Source organism: Anomaloglossus baeobatrachus, chromosome 4, assembly GCF_048569485.1.
Source record: "Anomaloglossus baeobatrachus isolate aAnoBae1 chromosome 4, aAnoBae1.hap1, whole genome shotgun sequence".
Lineage (NCBI taxonomy): Eukaryota > Metazoa > Chordata > Amphibia > Anura > Aromobatidae > Anomaloglossus > Anomaloglossus baeobatrachus.
The window spans coordinates 491885216-491900192 of record NC_134356.1 but is presented as its reverse complement, the minus strand read 5'-3'; the positions used below and the strand labels follow the sequence as shown (position 1 = coordinate 491900192).

At 51.0% G+C, this 14977-nt stretch overlaps 1 protein-coding gene across 1 annotated transcript in view; it reads left to right on the top strand.

Annotated features, from left to right (window-relative positions):
• The window catches only part of LEO1 (LEO1 component of Paf1/RNA polymerase II complex), a 155423-nt gene that overhangs the window by 75484 nt on the left and 64962 nt on the right, over window positions 1-14977 (top strand). The window contains exons 7-8 of the mRNA XM_075343672.1: window positions 7387-7532; window positions 10869-10953. Coding sequence (XP_075199787.1) covers window positions 7387-7532; window positions 10869-10953 — 231 coding nt within the window. The remainder of the gene's footprint in view (window positions 1-7386; window positions 7533-10868; window positions 10954-14977) is intronic.

Here is a 14977-nt window from a genome sequence, read left to right as displayed (position 1 = left end):
ACTCATTTAAGCCAGCAGGGGTCAACGTGCCCAGAGTGGAGATCCATCTTGTCTCGGTCTGTGCGAGGCGTTTTTTCAGGTTGCCCCCCCTAAATTCATATTTATTTTTGTTTGTTACTAGGTTTCCTATTCTCCATCTATCTTTTCTTATTGACTTTTGCGGTGCTGTCCTTATTACTCAAGTCAGTTGCCCAGGATTGTGAACTCCTTTGGATGAAGAATTCACCATCTATTATTATGAATTGTGTATATCCATCTGTTTTCCTTCCTTCCCCTTCCCTCATTCTCCTTCCCTTCCCTTTTCCCCCCTTTTTTCCCCCTTTTTCCCCTCCCCCTTCCCCATCCCTTGACTTGATATACATGATGTGGTGGCCATATATTTTTATATTTGTATGTCCCTCAGCCACCTGATATGTATTTACACATTGGAAAATGTCTTTAGTGGATTATTACTATATTTATATTCATGGTGGTTTTCCCCAATACAGTATAACACAACTATTGGGCTCTGACTGAAATATTTTGATAATCAGTCCTTTTGATCATTGTATCTTCAATGATTTACCTCGCCTCTCTTTTGAGTTTAAGGAAAGCAAACCTAGTGTTACTGTTACTAACCTTACAGACTACCACATGTGTCACTTTCCGCTTTGAGTAACTGTCAGGCTCGTCGGTGGTGACGCGTCCCCCTTCTGAGCCTGGCAGTAGATATTACTTGGTGATGTGTTACACATGTGGTGTCTTACACGGACTAATATGTCCCTTAACGTCTTTGCTTTCCTTGTCCTGTCACCAGGGGGGGCGCGGTTGGTGTGGTGTCCGGTGCTCGCCGGGTGTTTACATCTTGCATGTGTACCTGGACGTTCACCGGGGTTGGCCGCGCCTCCTGCGTCCCTCCTGTTGCCAGGGAGCCGTGACGCTGCGCTCCCTCCGGCATGCCCTGCGCATGCGCACTTAGTACGCAGCACGGGGCGCTGCTGTGCGGCTGCGCGCGCGCCTCTGACTCCCCTGGCATCCGGTCGCGTGATTGACATCGCGTGATTGGGTGACAGGCATTCAAAAGAGCGGCGCAGATTTTCAACACCGCTCTCACTCCTCCCGGAAGAAGCGGTAGCATACCGCGAAACGGCCGTCGGAGGTCCCCTCTGCTCTGGCTCCCCTGCACCACCATTGTTTTTAGGTAAGCGCTCACCTGTAGCTGTAATCCATTCTGGATATGGGCCATTTGATTACTTGTCAGCATATTATTTCCATTATATTCAGCCTATACCCATTGTAATGGTTTTGCTATTATGAATACTTCCTGCGTTTTACCTTGTACTATTTTTATACTGGGTTTCCCTATTGGGACCCCATTATTTATATAATGTGTACAATTGTGGTCCACGGGACCTAGGTATTTATTCCCTAGATTTGTGCTTGTAATGTCCTATACTATTTCCTTACTATTTATTGACATACTTTAATAAATTCTCTATTTTTGCACTTTAAAACTCCTTGTGCTCTTTTTTGTTTACATGCTCTTTGGAGTGTGCTGTCTCGTGGCCACACGGGAGGGTTAATCTATACCCTACGCCAGTATGGCCCTTCTGAGACCCTAAGGTATAACCATGAGGCTCCTTGTTTGGATATTTGTGTTGAAGGAGGCTGACACTCACACAATGCTCCACATTTTAGTCAGCAGCAGCTGCTGATTATATCGGATGGAAGAAAAGAGGGCCCTAACAGGGCCCCCGGCATGCTCCCTTCTCACCCCACTAAGTCGGCGGTGTTGTTAAGGTTGAGGTACCCATTGCGGGTACACAGGCCGGAGCCACATGCCGTTTTCCTTCCCCATCCCTTAGGGGCTCTGGGGAAGTGGGATCCTATCCGGTCATCCAGGCACTGGGACCGGCCTCCCTCCGCAGCCCCTGTGGGATTCTGCCGGACAGGAGACGGAGTATCTCAGGGACAGGGCCCTGCATCTACAGGTACTCTGTGTCCCCTTGGGGACGGTGCATAGAGCACCTTGACCTCAGACGCTGCAGCGACTGCGGTGATTGGTATGACGCCGGGACTACCGCGCCGACCGCGCCTGCTTGCCGGCCGCGGTTTTAACTTTAGTCCCCGGCTTTTGCGGCCTAGTGCCTTACACTCCCGGCCCTGCCAGTCAGGGGGAAGAGCGGGACGGTCGGTCTAACGCCGACAGTGAGAGCTGGAGCACACTTGGCCGTCCTCCTCCCCCCTCACTAAGCACTCTACGGCACAGATCCCCGCACAGGTACTCAGTGTCCCCTTGGGGACGGTGCATGGAGCACCTTGGCTCAGATTTGGCAGCGACTGCGGGGTTGGTACGGGACTACCGCGCCTGCCTGCCGTCCGCGGTGTTTAACTTTAGCCCCCGGCTTTTGCGGCCTAGTGCCTTAGACTCCCGCCCCCGGACCTGCCAGTCAGGGGGAAGGGCGGGACGGTCGGGCTGACGCCGACAGTGAGGGCCGGAGCACACTCGGCTGTCCTCCGCCCCCCTCACGTTTCACTCGGGGCACCAGATTCCCGCACTTTTGGGGTTACGCCCACGGCTCCCCCCTCCACTGTAAACGCCGACAGCCATGTTTTTAAGCAGCACACACTGCTTGAGCGGTCGGTACGCCAGGGGGCTTCTTCTCGGTGCTGGGCCCCCTAGAGTGCTGAACTGTATATATAGATATATAATGTTTGTATGCATTTTCACAGTTCGACTGTACATATGTATCCCTCAGTGATCACTGTGAGCATTGCTCGGGCCATGTGGCACTCGCTCAGCCGGAGCCGGGGGCACTGGTTGAGCTCCGCCGGCGTCCCCTGTCCAGGCGGCAGGGACAGAGTTGCAGCTTTTGCTGAGAAACTCTGAGTCATTTTCACTATCCATGACTCAGGCTATGGACAAATGGTCTGCTAAGATACTAGGAGCTTGCAGTCCAGACCGGCCCCTTACACAGGCCCCGGGCACTGCGGGATCGCCCCCAGGCCTCTCTCGGTCTGCGACGAAGCGTGCTCCTGGGGTGGCCTCTAGTTATTACGTGGTGGACTCCGGCACGAACCGCAGTCCCAGACCGGCTAAGCGGCCTTGCTTAGAATCTTCCCCGACTTCATCAAGGGTCTCAGCTTGAGGACTCTATAGAGGACGAGGCGGAGGTCGCAACCCAGGACTCTGTCCGGACGTGGCTCTCAAGGCTTCAGAGATGCTGTCCAGAAGCACAGGGCTTTCCCAGACAAGCGTTTTTACTAAACGCCTTATAACACACGTTGTCTTTTCCCCTCTGACGTTGTTAAGGGTTGGGCTCAGTGTCCCACGGTGCCCCTCCAGTCTCTTGACTGGCGGCTAGATCAGTAGTAGCAGTGGCTGACGGTTCAACGCTCAAGAATGCCACGGACAGGCAGAGCTCCTAATGAGATCCATCTATGAAGCCATAGGCGCGTCCGTTGCCCCAGCCTTTGCAGCAGTGTGGGCACTCCAGGCTATCTCAGCTGCTCGGTCTGAGATTAATGCGGTCATACTCTGCTCCGCAATTAGCGTCTTTGACGTCTCAGGCGTCGGTATTTTCATCCTCCGCCGTGCATGCTGTCCTGGACTCGGCTAGCCGTACAGCGGTAGCATCCGCCACTCCGGTGGCAGTCCGCAGGGCCATGTGGCTACGCGAATGGAAGGCAGATTCTGCTTCCAGAAGCTCTTGTCCGGTTTGCTTTTTTCTGGCGACCGATTGTTTGGCGAACAATTGGATGAAACGATTGAGCAGTCCAAGGGAAAGAACTTGTGCTTACCCAGCCCAAACCAAAGAGACCTCAGCACCCTCAGCTAGGTCCCAATCCTCATCGTCCAACAGGCCACAGAAGAGCCAGAGAACCTCTTCTGCATGGCGGTCCAGGTCAGGGGAGCGGTCCCCACATGTCCAAGACCGATGGATGAGACATTCTGTCTTACGGTTACAGGATAGAGCTCAGTTCTCGTCCTCCGACTCGTTTCTTCAGAGCATCTCCGCCCCCCGAGCGAGCCGATGCACGTTTTCAGGCGGTGAACACTCCGACGGCAGGAGGAGTTGCGATCCCCGTTCCCCTTCAAGAACGTAGTCGCGGTTTTTACTCCAGCTTGTTCGTGGTACCAAGATAGGACGGATCACTCCGCCCCGTTCTGGACTTCACACTGCTCAACAGACAGAGAACCTGACGGTTCCGGATGGAATCTCTCCGCTTTGTCATCGCCTCGATGGCCCAAGGAGACTTCCTAGCATCAATCGACATCAGGGATGCTTATCTCCATGTGCCGATTACACCAGAGCATCAACGCTTTCTGCGTTTCGCCATCAGGTCGAGTCTTCACCAAAGTCATGGCAACAGTGGTGCCGGCCCTACACTCTCATGCCTCGTGTTGGAGTTTCATACTCTCTCAGCAATAGTGAAGCTTCCGCTGCATAAACAGCGCTCAATACAGACAGGGGTGCACTCTCTCCTTCGGACCCAGTCACACCCCTTAAGGCGCCTCACACACTTCCTAAGGAAGATGGTGGCAGCAATGGAGGCAGTTCCCTTTCGCAGATTCGTCTGCGTCCGCTTCTATCGGACACCGCAAATGGGACAGATCGACGTCCCTAAACAAGAACGCCTCTTTTTTCCCTTGCAAATCTTTCCGGCCCCAGCCGGGGCTGTGGTCACGACGGACGCGAGTCTGTCAGGGTGGGGAGCGGTCTTCCTCCGCCACAACAATGTTCTGGAGATAAGGGCAGTGTCTCTAGCCCTAAAGGCGTTCCAGCGGTGGCTGGAAGGCAGGCAGATCCGAAGTCAGTCGGACAATGCCACGGCGGTTGCGTACATCAACCACCAGGGCGGCACACGCAGTCGTCAAGCCTTCCGAGAAGTTCGGCGGACTCTGCTGTGGGCGGAAGCCACAGCCTCCGCCACCTCCGCAGTTCACATCCCGGGCGTAGAAAACTGAGAAGCAGATTTCTCAGTCGCCAGGGCATGGAAGCAGGGGAATGGTCTCTTCACCCGGACGTGTTTCTAGAGATCTGTTGCCGCTGGGGGAAGCCGGACGTCGACCTAATGGCGTCTCGGCACAACAACAAGGTCCCGGCATTCATGGCACGGTCTCAAGATCACAGAGCTCTGGCGGCAGACGCCTTAGTTCAGGATTGGTCGCAGTTTCGACTGCCTTATGTCTTTCCTCCTCTGGCACTGCTGCCCAGAGTGTTACGCAAGATCAGGTCCGACTGCTGCCGCGCCATCCTCATCGCCCCAGACTGGCCGAGGAGGTCGTGGTACCCGGATCTGTGGCATCTCACGGTGGGTCAACCGTGGGCACTACCAGACCGACCAGACTTGCTGTCTCAAGGGCCATTTTTCCATCTGAATTCTGCAGCCCTCAACCTGACTGTGTGGCCATTGAGTCCTGGATCCTAGCGTCTTCAGGGTTATCTCAAGAGGTCATTGCCACTATGAGACAGGCCAGGAAACCAACGTCTGCCAAGATCTACCACAGGACGTGGAGGATCTTCTTATCCTGGTGCTCTGATCAGGGTTTTACTCCCTGGCCACTTGCCTTGCCCACTTTTCTATCCTTCCTTCAATCCGGAATGGAAAAGGGTTTGTCTCTCGGCTCTCTTAAGGGCCAAGTCTCGGCGCTCTCTGTGTTTTTTCAAAAGCGTCTAGCCAGGCTTCCGCAGGTACGCACGTTCCTGCAGGGGGTTTGCCACATAGTCCCTCCTTACAAGCGTCCGCTAGAACCCTGGGATCTGAACAGGGTGCTAACGACCCTTCAGAAACCACCTTTCGAGCCAATGAGGGATATTTCTCTTTCACGCCTTTCGCAGAAGGTGGTCTTCCTAGTGGCAGTCACATCACTTCGGAGAGTGTCTGAGCTAGCTGCACTGTCATGCAAAGCCCCCTTCCTGGTGTTTCACCAGGACAAGGTGGTTCTGCGTCCGGTTCCGGAATTTCTCCCTAAGGTGGTATCCCCTTTTCATCTCAATCAGGATATCTCCTTACCTTCTTTTTGCCCTCATCCAGTTTACCAATGTGAAAAGGATTTGCACTTGTTAGATCTTGTGAGAGCACTCAGACTCTACATTTCTCGTACGGCGCCCCTGCGCCGCTCGGACGCGCTCTTTGTCCTTGTCGCTGGCCAGCGTAAAGGGTCGCAGGCTTCCAAGTCAACCTTGGCTCGGTGGATCAAGGAACCAATTCTTGAAGCCTACCGTTCTTCTGGGCTTCCGGTTCCTTCAGGGCTGAAAGCCCATTCTACCAGAGCCGTGGGTGCGTCCTGGGCATTGCGGCACCAGGCTACGGCTCAGCAGGTGTGTCAGGCGGCTACCTGGTCGAGTCTGCACACTTTCACTGCACACTTTCACGAAACACTATCAGGTGCATACCTACACTTCGGCAGATGCCAGCCTAGGTAGGCGAGTCCTTCAGGCGGCGGTTGCCCACCTGTAGGAAGGGGCCGTTTTACGGCTCTTTTACCGAGGTATTCTTTTACCCACCCAGGGACTGCTTTTGGACGTCCCAATTGTCTGGGTCTCCCAATGGAGCGACAAAGAAGAAGGGAATTTTTGTTTACTTACCGTAAATTCCTTTTCTTCTAGCTCCAATTGGGAGACCCAGCACCCGCCCCTGTTCCCTTCGGGCTGTTGTTCTTTTGTGTACACATGTTGTTCATGTTGTTCATGTTGAATTGTTCTTTGGTTCATGGTTTAAGTTCTCCGAACATCCTTCGGATTGAATTTACCTTAGACCAATTTATAAGTTTCCTCCTTCCTGCTTTTGCACCAAAACTGAGGAGCCCGTGATGCACGGGGGGGTGTATAGGCAGAGGGGAGGGGCTTTACACTTTTAAGTGTAATGCTTTGTGTGGCCTCCGGAGGCAGAAGCTATACACCCAATTGTCTGGGTCTCCCAATAGGAGCTAGAAGAAAAGGAATTTACGGTAAGTAAACAAAATTCCCTTCTTTTCATACTGTGTGGGGAGCTATGGGGATCATACTGTGTGGGATCGTGAGGGGTATTATACTGTCTGGTGGGCACCATACTGTGCGAGTTCTGTGGAGGCCATCTTTCTGTGTGGGTGGTTTGGGGGCATCATACTGTGTATTTGTTTGCTATTCTCCTTTATCAGGAATGGAATGATTTACTGATATTTTTATAAAAGCACTAAATTATTTTTTTTTTATTAAAAAATTGACATGCTGCTGATTTATATCTACAAGGAAAAAAAAGTAACATGTGTGACACAAGTCATCTCAATCACTTTGCTGGGACTATTAATCCTTCAGGTTTTGTGACAAACTGCACAGAAAAAAAGTGACAAAATGTATTGTTTTTACAGACGCTCTGTTACATCAGGCAGACTGATTTACTAACATTTTCATGATTTTCTAGGATGAAGATGGAATGGACCACGACCAACCGGAAGAGGAACCTGTTCCTGAGACGAGGATAGAAGTCGAGATCCCCAAAGTGAACACAGACCTTGGAAATGACTTGTATTTTGTGAAGCTTCCTAACTTTCTCAGTGTTGAGCCCAGGTAAGGCACATGCAGAGAAAATCTGAAGGGTAAATCCCAGAATAATTCGTAACTCACACATAAATCCCTAAGGCCCGTTTTACACATCCGGCATTTCACCAGCTTCGGGATCTGGCACGCATGCAGTACAGTACATTAATTTACAGTGGAAGCACGACACCATGCGGTTGTGTGCTTCATGCACAACCGCATTTGTCCGCATGCTGTTGCGCTTCCACTGTATCATAGTATCATAGTTTTTAAGGTTGAAGGGAGACTCTAAGTCCATCTAGTTCAACCCGTAGCCTAACATGTTGATCCAGAGGAAGGCAAAAAAACACCAATGTGGCAAACAAGCTCCAATGGGGAAAAAAATTCCTTCCTGACTCCACATCCGGCAATCAGACTAGTTCCCTGGATCAATACCCTGTCATAAAATCTAATATACATAACTGGTAATATTACATTTTTCAAGAAAGGCATCCAGGCTCTGCTTAAATGTTAGTAGTGAATCACTCATTATAACATCATGTGGCAGAGAGTTCCATAGTCTCACTGCTCGTACAGTAAAGAATCCTCGTCTGTGATTGTGACTGTGATGGCTGTAAATTAATGTACTGTACTGCATGCGTGCTAGATCCCGAAGCCAGCGAAATGCTGGATGTGTGAAACGGGCCTAAGCTTGGTGGATTACCCCATGATCTTGGGGCAGAGCCAGTTCTGTATAGATGGCCACAGAGTGCTCCATATTTAAGTTCTCCCACAGACCAGATGTTATCCACAGCATAGGTGATAAGTGTACGTTCTGTCAAACTCCCACTAATCACTAGAATTGGCGTCCTGAACGCAGGGCTGCACTGCATACATCAGTCCTATAGATATTGAATAAAGTTAGTGGCTTGTGTGCAATATGTGATGGCTAGTGATGAGCAACCCGGACTGTGAAAGTCCGGATTCGTGTGGTTTCCAAGGTACCAGGGTGCCGGGCTCGGGATTCTGGGTGTTTGATCCAGATCCGGCACTTGAGAAATTAAAATAAAGAAAATAAGAATGAAGTGAGCAATTCATACTTACCGAGGCTCCGTCATGGCGGCACACTGCTTCTAGATCGGGCATTCACTTCCGGTGCTGTGTATTAGGCTCATCACAAATGCACTGCTTTCCCCGCCTACCGGTCGTCCTTGCATCTGTGATTTATTGCAATCAGACGCGCGCCCTCCCCCCCCCCAGCTTGTGTGACAGCGTTTGACTGCAACCGCTCACAGGCGCGATCTGTGGGTTGGTATTGTGGTATAAAAATAAATCCATTGGCGTAGGGTTCCTCCATTATGTGATACCCAGCACACATAAAGCCCACGGCTACAGGATGCAGCCCCCATCCCTGTGCTTATCTTGGCTCTGTATCAAAATAAGAGGAACTGCATGCGGCTTTTTTGTTTTAATTATTTGAATAATTTTTAAAAACGACATGCGATTTCCCCCCCCACTTTTAATACCCAGCCAAGATACAGCACGACAGCTGGGGGCTGGTATTTTCAGACTGGGAGATCCATGCTCATTGGACCGCCCCAGCCTAAAAATAGCAACTTGCAGCCTCCCAAGATTGTCACATCTATTAGATGCGACAAGCCTGGCGCTTTACCTGGCTTTTTCCCGATTGCCCTGTTGGCAATCAGTTTAATGAGGGAGTTATATGCAGCCACTAAATCCTAGATTAGTAATGGCAGGCGTCTGAGACACCCCCATCACTAATCTGTAAGTGAAAGTAAATAAACAAAAACACTGAAAAAATCCTTTACTTGAAATAAAAGACAAAAAAGCCCCCTCTTTCACCACTTTATTAACACCCCAAACACTACTCCAGGTCCGACATAATCCACACGAGGTCCAACGACTCTTCCAACACTGCTACATCTAAAGCTCACCGCGAGCACCATAGAACAAGACTGATTGCTGTGCGCTCCATGCAGCAACTGAAGTAAGCCGCGCTATCAGTGGTGACTGCTGATCACCGCTCAGTCTCTGTCTGCACTCACAGGGGGCAGTCATGCTCTATGGCCGCTCGCTGTGACTTACATGTAGCAGAGCCAAATCGTCGTGGGACATCTTGTGGATTACGTCGGACCTGCAGGAGTGTTTTAGGGTTAATAAAGTGGTGAAAGAGGGTGTTTTTTTTTTAATTGATTCCAAATAAAGAATTTTTTCGGTGTTTGTGTTTATTTACTTTCACTTACAGATTAGTGATGGGGGTGTCTCATACATGCCTGCCATTACTAATCTAGGGCTTAGTGGCTGCTGTGGGCTGCCATTAACCCCCTCATTACCCCGATTGCCGCCGCACCAGTGCAATCGTGAAGAGCTAGGTAAAGCGCCAAACGGCCGCAGGTTGCTGTTTTTAGGCTGAGGGGGCGATCCAATAAGCATGAACTTCCCCAGTCTGAGAATACCAGCCCCCAGCTTTCAGGCTTTATCGTGGCTGGGTATCAAAATGTTTTGTTTTTTTTAATTTTAATTAAAAGACGCCGCATTTGGTTCCTTTTATTTTGATACACAGCCAAGATAAGCGCAGGGCTGGATGCTGCAGCCTGTAGCCGTGGGCTTTATCTGTGCTGGGTATCCATAATACGGGGGGCCCTACGCTAGTTGCTTTATTTATTTTTATACCACAATACTGACCCGCAGACAGCACCTGTGAGTGGTTGCAGTCAGACGCTGTCACACAGACTAGTGCAACCAATCACAGACACCAGGGCAGCCGGTGGGCGGGGAAAGCAGTGCATATGCGATGAGGCTAATGCGTGGCTTGGAAGCAGTGAGCCGCCATGACGGATCCTCTGTGAGTACAGCACACGCTCCTATCCCCTATCCCTTCTACAAACATTTTTTAATATTCGGATTCTGATCCTCAGACTTATATGGGGACCGGAACTGGATTTAAAAAAAAAAACCAAGATAACAGGGACCTGCCGAGGACTCTGGCATTTGTATACTCTACATATCCCCACCCGGTTGTTGAAGGTGGTTCTCTCCATTGAAATGGAAATGCATCTAATAAACAATAGCTGACGGCTGCCAGAATATAAGCAGTTTTCAAATATAAGCTCTCCTCATTGAAGAGGATCCTGTGTCAGTGACTGAGCTGCCGAGATAAAAGGGGTAGATGAGGTGCACACTGTGCTGTAGCTACATATATTTAGGGTATGGGACGTAATGTTATTGATGTAGTGTAAGTGGAGAGGCATACATGACATTACATGGAAACATCATTGGCCTGCATTTCACCTCGTCATATAGTGTTACCATGTGACATTAGCATTATAAAGTTCAGATTTCTTACGTATGAATCTTTGTCTTTAGACCCTTTGATCCACAATACTATGAAGATGAGTTTGAAGATGAAGAAATGTTGGATGAAGAAGGTCGAACTAGGCTGAAACTAAAGGTATTTTTCTATTCATTTTGATTATTTTATAATTTTGTTTTTGATCTTTAAAGTGAGGCATCGGTGAATATGATAGAATTATAGTTTCCTAGTTCTTAATGTTGAAGGTAGACCTAAGTCAATCGAGTTCAACCTATAGCCTAACATGTTGACCCAGAAGACGACAGATGCAAATAGCCCCATATTAGAGGCAAAACTACTCATCTGCGCTCCTGCAACATGACTGCGGGACTTTGATGTGTTGTGATGACGGCCAGGGATTCAGTTGATGATCCCGGTGTCAATCATCACAGTCTTCCTGCAAAAAGCAGCCTGTTGCTGGCATTCATAGGGGACTGCTTTTTTTCTATATACAGGAAAGCTGTGGCATTCCTGTATAAAATAGAACAAGTGATCAGACTATTGCAGGTTAAAGTTCCCTAAGGAGACTATTAAATACAGTACAAAAGAGAAAAAAATGTTTTAAAAAAATAATAGTTCAAATCACCCCCTTTTTACAATATAAAAAATGAAGAAAAAAAAAATCATTTGGTATTGCTGCGTTTGGAAAAGTCTGATCTATCAAAATATAAAATAAGTTAATCTGATACTTTAAAAGTGTAACAAGTAAATAAAAAAACAAAAAACTCCCAGAACTGTAGTTTTCTTTATCGTTCCTATGGGAGACCCAGACATTGGGTGTATAGCTTCTGCCTCCGGAGGACACACAAAGTACTACACTCAAAAGTGTAGCTCCTCCCTCTGAGCTTATACACCCCCTGGAGAAACCAGATCTAGCCAGTTCATTGCTTTGTGTTCAGGAGGCATACATCCACACATGCATTCTCATCTGATTTTTCATTTTTTTGGAAAGAGTTTGAAGAAAAGCGGGTCCAAGTCTGGATCCCCGGCATGTCCCTTCTCACCCCACTGTGTCGGCGGTGCTGTTAAGGTTGATTCCAAGGCTGGAGCCTTACATGCCGCGCTCCTTCACCATCCCTCGGGCTCTGGCTTGAAGTGGGAGCCAGCACGGTTCTCCATGCTTTGCAGGAGACCGGTCTCCATCCGCAGCCCTTCAGGACCCTGCTGGACGGAGCACTCATCCCCAGGGACTTGGAACCCTGCGTCTCAGCAATCTAAGTACCTGAGACGTTTATATTCTGGGGGTCCCTATACTTTATTATGGTGGTAGAGTGTGCTGAGTGAGTTTTCTGACATTTCCGGCCGGTTCTCTGGCTGTCGCCTGAGAACCGCGCTGATGGTGCCTGCGCGCCGGCCGCACCGCTCAAATTTAGGCCCCGGCTTCGCCGGAGGCCTACTTTCGATTTCACTGCCCTCGCATGTCATTCATGCAGAGGGACAGTGCGGCTCCGCCCAGCGGCTGGTTTGCACAGGGGAGAGACACTCCTCACTGAGTACATGTCTCCTCCCCTGTAAGTCTATTTGGCCCTCCAGTTCCCGCTCTGAGTGGTCCCGCCCCCTCTCCTCGCTCCGGCGCCATTTTATCAGCGTTTGCTCTGCGATCAGCGCTGGCTGCAGCATCCCTGCTGAGGTGCTTGGGGGTCCGGGCTTCGGGATCTGAAGGGCACACAACACCGCTCCAGCGGCCTGGTAAGCTACAACCTCTGGTTGTGGGCCTCTGTATATACTCTCTGGGGGTCACTCTAGCAGAGCCCCCACTCCAGCAGCATGTCACACACGAGGAGCAAGGCTCCAAAGCAGTATTCAGTATGCACTGCATGTAAGCTCATACTGCCTGAACCGAGCACCTATCCACATTGTGATGCCTGCTCTAACCTGACAATGCCTCAGCCTGGAATCGCACCCACAGTGGTCCCTCCGGCTGCTCCGGCTCCGGTGGCTGAACCCCCGGCTTGCGTAGAATCCTTAACCAGGTCTATCTCCCAGTCTTTTGCCGACTCCATGGACAGCTGTCCCGGACTTTGCTGAACATGCAGCAGCCCCCTTCACAGGGTGCCTCTGCTGCTAGGTCTCTCTCAGCGGAGCTCACAGAGGATTCCTCATCTGGTCCCAGGCCCCGTCCTCCTAAGAGGAGACGTAGGGCTCCCTCCCCTTCCTCGTCCCGAGTCTCTGTTTCAGAGGCTGACTCGCAGGACGAGGAGGATGCCTTTACAGGGGGCTCGGAGGCTACCTCCATGTGCCCCATTGTTCTGTCCGAAAGTGACTCAGATGTTAGTTATTTGATTGCGTCCATTAATTCTGTACTGGACCTCAATCCACCAGTATCAGAGGAGCAACCCTCTCTGGCAGAAAAGCACCAGTTTACCTTGCCTAAGAGGACAAAGAGTGTGTTCTTTAACCACTCCAGTTTTAAGGCCGCTGTGACCAAGCCTAGGGCCTGTCCTGACAAACGCTTCCCAAAGCGTGGTTCTGATGACCGTTTTCCCTTTCCACCGGAGGTGGTCAAGGAGTGGGCTCATTCACCAAAGGTAGACCCCCCGGTGTCTAGAATCTCGGCCCGGACCGTGGTATCAGTGGCTGATGGCACCTCTCTTAAGGATTCCACTGACCGCCAGGTTGACCTTCTGGCCAAATCTGTATATGAGGCGGCAGGGGCCTCGTTCTCCCCATCTTTTGCAGCAGTGTGGGCTCTCAAAGCCATCTCTGCTTCCTTGGAGGAGATGCATTCCCTCGCCAGGGAATCTATGCCCGAAATGGTTGCCTTAACTTCCCAAGCTTCCGCTTTTTCATCCTATGCCATGTCTGCCATGCTGGAGGCTTCTCACCGCACTGCGGTGGCTTCGGCTAATTCCCTCGCTATCCGCAGGATCTTGTGGCTTCGAGAGTGGAAGGCAGATGCTTCTTCAAAGTACCTGGCTGGGCTCCCTTTTGCTGGGTCCAGGCTATTCGGTGAACAACTGGATGAAATTATTAAGGAAGCTACTGGCGGGAAGAGTACTTTCATGCCACAAACCAAAACCAGGAAACCTGTCCAGGGTAGGAACCAGTCGAGGTTTCGTTCCTTTCGTTCCTCCAACTGGTCGGCCTCTAAGCCCTCGGCCTCGTCCTCTAACTCAGCCAAGGACCAAAAGTCCAACTGGCACACAAAGGCGCGTCCACAGAAGACCGCAGGAGCTGCTGCCACCAAGGCAGCCTCCTCTTGACTATCTGTTCGCGCCAGCAACGTCCTTAGTCGGTGGCAGGCTCTCCCACTTTGGCGACGCGTGGTTTCAACACGTCTCCGATCAGTGGGTGCGGGATGTCATCTCCCACGGCTACAGGATAGAATTCTCTTCCAGCCCGCCAAACAGATTTTCTTTGTTGCTCCATTGGGAGACCCAGACAATTGGGTGTATAGCTACTGCCTCCGGAGGCCACACAAAGCATTACACTTAAAAGTGTAAACCCCTCCGCTATACACCCTCCCGTGCATCACGGGCTCCTCAGTTTTCAAGCTTTGTGCGAAGGAGGCAGACATGCACGCATAGCTCCACAGCTTAGTCAGCAGCAGCTGCTGACTATGTCGGATGGAAGAAAAGAGGGCCCATAACAGGGCCCCCAGCATGCTCCCTTCTCACCCCACTCTGGTCGGCAGTGTTGTTAAGGTTGAGGTATCCATTGCGGGTACGGAGGCTGGAGCCCACATGCTGTTTTCCTTCCCCATCCCCTTTAGGGCTCTGGGTGAAGTGGGATCCTAATCGGTCTCCAGGCACTGAGACCGTGCTCCATCCACAGCTCCTGGGGACTCTGCTGGATAAGGAGCCGAGTATCGTCAGGGACAAGGCCCTGCTACTTTAAGGTACTCTGTGTCCCCGTGGGGACCGCGCACAGAAACACTCCAGCATTGCTGGGTGTGTTAGTGCGCCGGGGACCGCAGCGCTGACCGCGCTTGTGCCATCACACACTGCAGCGTGGCTGGGTGTGTTAGTTTATGGGGACTACCGCGCTGACCGCCGCTGCCATTTTTACACTGCGGCGCGGCTGGGACTGTTAGTGCGCCGGGGACTACCGCGCCGACCGGGCTTATACGCCGGCCGCGCTTATAACTTTAGTCCCCGGCTTTTGCGGCCTAGTCTCACTCTTT